General features: G+C 56.6%; 1 protein-coding gene across 2 annotated transcripts in view; it reads right to left on the reverse strand.

Annotated features, from left to right (window-relative positions):
* Window positions 1-1716: 1716 nt before the first annotated feature.
* The window catches only part of CCS (copper chaperone for superoxide dismutase), a 12679-nt gene continuing 5985 nt past the window's right edge, over window positions 1717-8410 (reverse strand). For both annotated transcript variants that reach the window (XM_004713562.2, XM_045297245.1), the window contains exons 5-8: window positions 7576-7636; window positions 2681-2758; window positions 2100-2203; window positions 1717-2014 (exon numbers count right to left, since the gene is read on the reverse strand). In XM_004713562.2, the coding sequence (XP_004713619.1) occupies window positions 1861-2014; window positions 2100-2203; window positions 2681-2758; window positions 7576-7636 (397 nt within the window). In that variant the 3' untranslated portion in view covers window positions 1717-1860. The remainder of the gene's footprint in view (window positions 2015-2099; window positions 2204-2680; window positions 2759-7575; window positions 7637-8410) is intronic.

Raw genomic sequence — 8410 nt, forward strand, 5'->3', positions numbered from 1 at the left:
GCACTTCTGTTTTACAGAAGTAGCCTTTTTGGAGGTGCGCAAGCCTGACACCCCAAAGGCGATGGGATTCGGAGGAGATGGGGAAGGGGCCCCCTGCTCTTCTCTGGCTATCAGCCACCCACAAAGGGGTGAGCTTTGCTGGGCTCCTCAGATTGACTGCCACTGACCCTGGCCTGAGTCTGTGCCAGGCCTGCACCAAGTGCTGGACTTCCTAGATTAAAATTCCTTTGCTTGTGAGCAAATCAACTGAAAGCAGATTTTTAAAAAGGGGCTGGTGGAAGGAATGCAGTTGGAGCATGCGGAGGGTCTGTGGAGTCGCAGGACAGAAGGCAGCTGGCTCAGGAAAGGCCCCGGAGCAGGGCATCTCCAGCCTCAGTCCAACTCCTCGGCAGACCAGCTCTCTCATGCTGTCAGCAAGGTGAGGGGTACCTGCAGTTCCCGTGTTATGGAATGCTTCGTGTCCCCCCAAAGCATGTGTTGTACTACTAGCCCTATAGGACCTGTGGCTACAACTCCATTCGGGAATAGAACTTTGTTATATGAATGAGGCCCTAGCCACGCAGCGTGTTTTTTTTCAACCCAGTGGCTTTTAAGGTCTGAGAAGAGATTAGCGTGGAAGCCAGGGAGCACAGTTGGGGAAGGCCCATGCGACATCAGGATTGTCATGGAACGGAGGGTGAAGAGAGCCACAGACCGGCGCCGGACCTGACAGAAAGAGAGCCTTCTACCGCGGGTGCCCTGGATTTGGACCTGAGGCCACCCAAACTGAGAAAATGTTTGTTTAAAAAGGCACCCACGTGGGGCATTTGTCCCAGCAGCACTGAGATAACCACATTCCCGTGTGACAGTCGGGTTTTGTGATAAGGTCGCTGGGTCAGCATTCTCCGTGGTTTGGCAGTGGGGACCTAACACGATGATGTAATCACCTCCCCATGGGATCTGCTGTGAGCAGCCAAGTAATTGTGAGATTAGGATGAAGTGGAACCCTTTTGGTCTCAGGTCACGGCCTGATGCAAGGAGGGGTCTTGCGGGGGTGGACGGGCGTGGCGGCTGACTCCCTACATAAAGAGATGCTGTGCGAAGCTTGCTTGCTTTTTGCTGGGTCTGGATCCTGTATCTGGTTCTCCGGTCTTGAGTTCTTTGGATCGGAGCCAGCAGGCTGCCACATGGCCTGCCAATCCTGGGAGCCATAGACAGCCTGCCATTCGACCTGCCCACCTCGGATTCATTCCCCTCTCTAGACACAAGCCGGCCTGCTGCCCTTGGATTAACCCACCCCTGCAGCCTGTGGTGTTCCTGCCCACCCCGGGCTCGTCAGCCTCTACAGCCTCGTGAGTCTAGGGAAGCCGCTGCAGCTTACATCCCTAACCCACTTTGACGAGTACCTGAGTCTTTCTCAAAGAACCCAGCCTAACACACCTTGTGGCCACAGGAAGGCGAAAGCTAGAGGTGGATCGGATCTGATTTCTCGGGGGAAGGCCCGATTGGCCAGGGAAGGTCAGGTGTCTTCATTTGGCTCCAATCAGCCTAGGGAGGGCGGCACGGCCCAGACATGAGGCAGCTGCTACGGCCCTTCAGGGAGAGGCCGATGGGGACCTCAGGAGGTGGGTGGCTCTGGCTCAGGTTGGTCTAGCTCCACGGCCAAGCGGTGGCCCAAGATGTGGTGGGCAGAGGCTGACACAGTCCCAATGAGGCTCCTGGAGATGGTGACAAGTGTGAAGTCCCATGTGAAAATAAAGTTTAATGAGCCAAGGGGACGGGCGTTGCAGACATCCTCCCCGTGCAGACCCTAGTTTTCCCAGGGCTAGGGTTCCCTGGGAGCCTTCTGAAATGGAGGCTGCTCAGCTGGGAGGGGCAGATTCAGAGGTGGGCAGGGCGTTGGGCAGGCTCCTTGCGGCCCTTGCCGGCGATGGGCCGGTCCCGCTCCTCCCAGATGGTGATGCCGTCGCAGGAGCAGATCTGCTTGGGGTTCTGGAACAGGCCCGAGGAGCGTGCGATGATGCCACAGGCCAGCCTGCGGGAGAACGTGAGGTCAAGGGCTGCTGGTCTGGGCCCCTGCATGGGAGCAGGCCGCGTGCAGCCTCCCCCTGGGCACTCACCTCTTGCCAGAGTTCCCGGTGACCTTGGACAAAGGGTGGCCACCTCGGCCCAGGTCATCTTCCCCCTCATCGATCACCAGGCTGCGGCCAATCACGTCCCACACCTGAGGGGAAACAACACCTCAGCTGGCAGGAAGAGCCCTGTGGGCAGTGACATCATCTTCTGTCAACTTGCGAAGGGGTTGGAGTCTAGCCTGCCAATCAGGTCGCAGCTTGATAACCTCACATAGAGGCTCCAAGGAGATAAATAACTCACTGGAGATGAGATACACACATAGACACTCTGCTTGTCTTCCTGCTGACAAGCCACATGGAGATCCCTGATGGAACAAGAGCCCTGGAGCTGGAGGAGCCACATGGAGACACACGCCAGCGCTGAGATGCTTCCACCACCACTGGATCCATGGGTATCAGGCAGATGGGCTAATATCGGACTTAGGGACTTGAACTGGACTGGGCTGTTTTCTTAATATACAATTGTTCTTTGATATAAAGCTGTTTCTTATACGCAAGTGTCTCTGGATTTGTTTTTCTGTCTATCCAGACTAACACAGGTCCCCCAATCTTCTTTCCCGCCATACCTTCAGCTTCTCATCCTCCATCCTGAAGACTGCTCGGCCGTCAGTGTCCGCGTGGACGTTCCCCAGGTCTCCATGGTGCTGGAACGGGACCCAGTGGGGTTCGGTCAGGTGGGGCCCAGTGGGGTTCGGTCAGGTGGGGCAGCAGCTGGACTGTGTGTGCTGGCTTCCCAGCACCCCATTCCCTTTCCTCCCTTCCAGAAAGCACCAAAGCTTCTGAGCGCATAGTCTGGTAGGGTCACGTAGTGGCCGGGGGCTCGAGGCAGGCAACTGGATACCCCCTCCCTAGGAAGAAGGACGGGTTGCTGGACCCAACCAGCCTGTTCCTCCAATGGCCCTGTGCCTGCTTCGCTCCAAGCCTGGTCTCCAGCCTCCCAGTGGCTCTGTGAGCCCCGGAAGCCACCCCACCATCCTCGTGGGCTGGCTGAAGATGGCCAAGGTTGGCGTCCCTGACTCTTCTCTCTGAGTCTCCCTGTCCCAAGGTGCTGTGAGAACACAAGGGACAAGGGGCCCACCTTCCCCCCGTGATGGCAAACGTCCTCACACGGCCACTGAGCACCTCTCATGTGAAAACGCTGCTAGGCCATGGAGAGGGAGCCCTGCCAGGCCAGGCAAGAGCTTGACTGCTAACAACCAAGAGGCTGCTGGGTCGACTCCACCAGCCATCCCCTGGGAGAAAAGGCGTGGCGACCCACTCCCGTCGAGAGGAGCCCACTGCCATGGAGCCGATTCTGATTCAGAACAGCCCCTCAGGACAGAGTGGACTGGCCCCCACGGGGCTTCCAGGGCTGCAATCTTCCTGGGCACAGACTGCACCATCTTCCTCCTGCAGGCAGCTGCAAGGGGGTTTGGACCACCACTCTGTGGGTTCAAAGCTGAGAACTTAATCACTGCACCACCAGGGCTCCTCAGCCCATGAAGGTGACAGCCAAGGGAATTGCAGGGGCCAGTTTTGCTCCATCCTCCAGGGGTGCTTCGGGATGGAACAGAGTCCACGGCACAAAGGCCCTGGGGTCACCTCACCGCATGGTGGAAGCAGACAGAGAAGTGGCCAGTTACAGGGAACACGGGGCACGTGCAGGAATTTGGGGGCCAGGGCCTTATGATGGGCCACAGAGACCCACCTCTGTGCAGAGAAACTGTCCCCAGCCTGACACTTCAGACAGAAGCAAGCTCCTGTATCACCTTGGCCGGTCCACGGGAGCTTGTGGCTGGGCCCTAAAGCAGCTCCCAGCCTCTCAAGCGCCTGGCCTGCTTTCTCTGTCTTCCTCCCACCACCTGTGTCGGGGGGCTTTCCTGGAAGAAAGACCAAGGTGGGGAAGCAATAGGGAGACTCCGTGAGCATCTCCTGGGCTGGGCGGAGGGGGCCTGGCAGCCAGCTGGGAGCATAGCTCAGCAGCAGGCGGCAGATGAGACAGGTGGATGGGGCCAGCAGAGGGCCTAACTGCCACCCCAAGATGCCTGTGCCCTTGGACACTGGGGAGCCACAGAGGGTCTCAGGCGGGTTTGCACGCAATCCCTCCCTAGCAGAGCGTACAAAGGGGAAGGCCTGGAGGGCCAGGGTCAAGGAGGGAAGGAAGTTTGGAGTTCATCCAGCATCTGGGCAAGGGGGGGGGCAACCAGGCCTGGAGGAAAGCCCTGCTCTGAAGTCATTCCCATGTGGGCAAAACCCACTGCTGTGAGCACACAGCTATCACAACGACCCTGTGCTAGGCGTGCTCCGTTCCTCCCAGGTATCCAGAAGCGGGCACCAGTCCCCTCAGCTTCCTGCCCCAAGAGAGACCCAGGGAAAAGGCACAGGTCCCCAGGGAGGGCGCCTGCTACTCCTGGCTGTGTCCGGCTTTGAGGGCCTGCCATTCCATGTTGTCGCTTCCCCTCCTACTTCCCGCTCCCTTTTCAGGCTCCCTGAGGCCCAGGCAGTCACCAAGAGTCCCACCTCTTCCTACTCCCAGCCCAAGCCAACTCCATTGCTCCCGAGTCAATTCCGACTCACAGGGCAGAGTTGGACGAGCCCCACAGGGCTTTCCACGGAATAGGCCACTGCTGTTATTGTGAGGTGCCATCGAGTTGGTTATGCCCAACAGGACGAAGCCCTTCCCGGGCCTGTGCCATCCACACAATTGTCCCCCTGCCTGGGCCCATTGTGGCAGCCCCGGTGTCACTCCATCTCCTTGAGGGACTTCCTTTCTTTGGAGGCCCCTCTGCACCGCCCAGCGCGATGTCCTTCTCCAGGGGCTGGTCGTTCCGGACAACATGTCCAAAGTATGTGAGATGAAGTCTGGCCACTTTTGCCTCTAAGAAGCACTCTGGCCAGACTTCTGCCAAGACAGATCGGCTTGGCCTTTTGGCAGTTCACGGTACTTTCGGTCTTCTTTGTCATCAGCACAGTTGAGGCACATCGGTTCTTCTTTGGGCTTCCTTATTCAAGGTCCAACTTTCACACGCATCGAAGGCAACTGAAAAATACCTCAATCCTCAAACGGAGATCCCTGCTTTTCAGGGCTCTGAAGAGGTCTCGTGCAGCACATTGACCCAACGCAACTCGTCCTTTGCTCCCTTGACTGCTGCTTCAGTGAACACGGAATGTGGTTTCTACGTGAGACAAAATCCTTGACCCCTTCAACCTGTCTCCATTCACTGGTCGGGTTGTGAGGCTGGGCGTCTGCTGGACACTGAGCTACCATCCACACTGAAGGCTGCGGTCCTTCATCTCCACACAAGTGCCGCGAGTCCTCCTCACTTTCAGCGCCACGTTCCTCCTCTGCAGGTCACGGGGAAACGCCTTCCTCCCACCCTGACGCCACGTGCTTCTTCACGGAAGAACTCTGAGGATCTGCTCAGCACACACACGAGTCATACGGTGAGAGGAGGCAACCCGGCCACACTCCTTTCCTGCCTTTAAACCACCCGTGTTCCCAGCAAAAGCTGGACAGCGAGCGAGGAAGCTCCACGCGTCGAAGCCTTTGAGGGTCGGCAAAGCATACTGAAATCACCCTGGGTCTTAGAGGAAGTCCAGCCAGAATGTTCTTTAAAAGCAAGGACAGTGAGACTTCATCTGTGTTTTTGAACATGTTACCAGATGGCCCAGTTCCTGGGGAAGGACATCATGCTTGCTAAGGCAGAGGGTCCGTAAGCAAGAGCAAGGTCCTCATTGTGAATGCGGGGGAGTGCGGAGTGGAGACCCAAGGCCCAACTGTAGGCAACTGGACATCCCCTTACAGAAGGGTCACAGGGAGGAGACCAGCCAGTCAGGGTGCAGTACACGCAATGGAAACATACAATTTTCCTCTATTTCTTAAATGCTTCCTCCCCCCACCCACTATCATGATCCCAATTCTACCTTACAAATCCAGCTAGACCACAGTATGTACACTGGTACAGATAAGAACTGGAAACACAGGGAATCCAGGACAGATAAACACTCCAGACCAATAATGAGAGTAGTGATACCAGGAGGGGAAAGGGAAGGTTGGATAGAAAGGGGGAACCGATCACAAGGAGCTACATATAACCCCCTCCCTGGGGGACGGACAACAGAAAAGTGGGTGAAGGGAGACATTGGACAGTGTAAGATATGACAAAATAATAATAATTTACAAATTATCAAGGGTTCGTGAGGGAGGGTAAAAATGAGGAGCGGATACCAATGGCTCAAGTAGAGAGCAAATGTTCTGAGAATGATGAGGGCAACAAATGTACAAAGGTGCTGGACACGATGGATGGATGCATGGACTGTGGTGAGAGTCGTCCGAGCCCCCAGTAAAATGATTTTAAAAAGAAAGAGGAAGGCCCCCAACAAGATGGAGGGATCCAGTGGCTGCAACCGTGAGCTCAAAGTGGAGCAATTATTGGGAGGCTGGTGGAAGCCCGGGCAGTGTCCCAGGGCTGCTGGGAGTCAGAACTGACACTTAATTGCAGCACCCTTCACGGAAGCAGACTTTCTCCCCAAGGGGGGCTGGTGGGTTCAAAGGCCAACCTCCCGGTTAGCAGCCAAAGGCTTGACCACCGTGTCCCAGGGCTCCTTTTCCATAGTCACACCCTCCTTTGCCTGTGGGTCCCACCGAGTGTCGCTGCCAAGGTTAGGACACAAAGAGTGTGACTCCAGTCCTGGATGGTCACGCTCACTCTCTGGCTCGGGGGAAACCAGCTGCCCTGGGGAGAAGCCCTCGTGGCAGAGAAGGGATGTCTCTGGCTGACGACCAGTGAGGACGGAGGCCAGCCGGTAGCCACGGCGGTGAGCCTGATGCACTCTCTCCCTGTGGAGCCGGGAGATGACTGCAGCCTTAAAACGGTGAGACCCCGAGGCTGAGGCCCCCAGGCAGGCCACGCACCCTCCCCAGACCCACAGGACCCGTGACGTAGTAAACGTCTGTGCTGTAAGCCCCGAACGCTGCTGCGGTAGTTTGATTCGCAGCAGTGAATGCCACGGAGACCGCACCAGCATCCAGCCAAGGGCAGGGAACAGCGTCTGCCAGTGAAAGCCTCACAGAGCCGTCCAAAGTCCAAACGACCTGTTATGCAAATTAGGCATGTGGGGAGGACTGAAAACACCTGTCCCGCAAACTTTCATCAAGACAGGAAGGGAAGACCAGTGGGTCGGGGCACCTGAGGCAGAGGGGGGAACTGGGTGCCCCTGGGTCCTGCTCAGCGTCCATCCAGGCATTCAGCAGGGGCCCAGACCAGAGGCGGAGCACTGTGGGGAGCCATTTCCCTACAGGGGTATTGGGCACAGCACTGGCCTTTGGGTAAATATGAACACAGCTGCCCCCCAACATCCATAGAGAACTTCATGGAAGAGCAGCTTGGGGAATCACTCTGGAATGTCCCAGGAGCTGCTTGCTCTGTCTCTGGATCCTGGGTTTTCTCTGGTCCAAGCCCAACCCCAGGCTGACACTTACCCGGTTAGCGTCCTCTGGGCCACCGTGAGATGTTCCATCAGGGTTAAAGTGGTCCCCGCAGCTAGGAAGAGAAGGCATCAGGTAGTAAGGGAAATAGCAGCTAGCGGACTAGCTGAGTTCATTAAAGGCCTGGACTACCTCACTGTCACTCATCAATCGAAAGGCTTCAGAAAGCTGGAATTTGTACCAACTCACCCACCCACGAATCCATCATCCACCCACCAATCCAACTTCCCTCCATCATCCACCCACCCACCCACCCATACACACACCTGCCCTTCCAGCCATCGTCCACCCACCCATCCACCATTTACCTGCCCACCCATCCATCATCTACCCACCCACCCATCATTTACCTGCCCACCCATCCATCATTTACCTCCCCTTCCATCCATCATCCACCCACCCATCCATAATTTACTTGCCCTTTCATCCATCATCCACTTACCCATCCATCATTTACCTGCCCACCCATCCATCATCCACCCACCCATCATTTACCTGCCCATCCATCCATCCATCATCCACCCACCCATCCATCGTCCACTTACCCATCCATCACTTACCTTACTTTCTATCCATCATCCACCCATCTACCATCATTCACCTCCCCTTCCATCCATCATCCACCCACCCATCATCTACCCACCCACCCATCATTTACCTGCCATTTCATCCATCACCCACCCACCTACCATCATTTACCTCTCCTTCCATCCATCATCCACCCACCCATCATTTACCTGCCCACCCATGCATCATCCACCCACCCAGCCACCATCATTTATCTGCCCACCTATCCGTCCATCATCCACCCACCCATCCATCATCCACT

This window comes from Echinops telfairi, unplaced genomic scaffold, assembly GCF_000313985.2.
Source record: "Echinops telfairi isolate 266 unplaced genomic scaffold, ASM31398v2 ScPeMD7_7417;HRSCAF=8455, whole genome shotgun sequence".
Classification (NCBI taxonomy): Eukaryota; Metazoa; Chordata; class Mammalia; order Afrosoricida; family Tenrecidae; genus Echinops; species Echinops telfairi.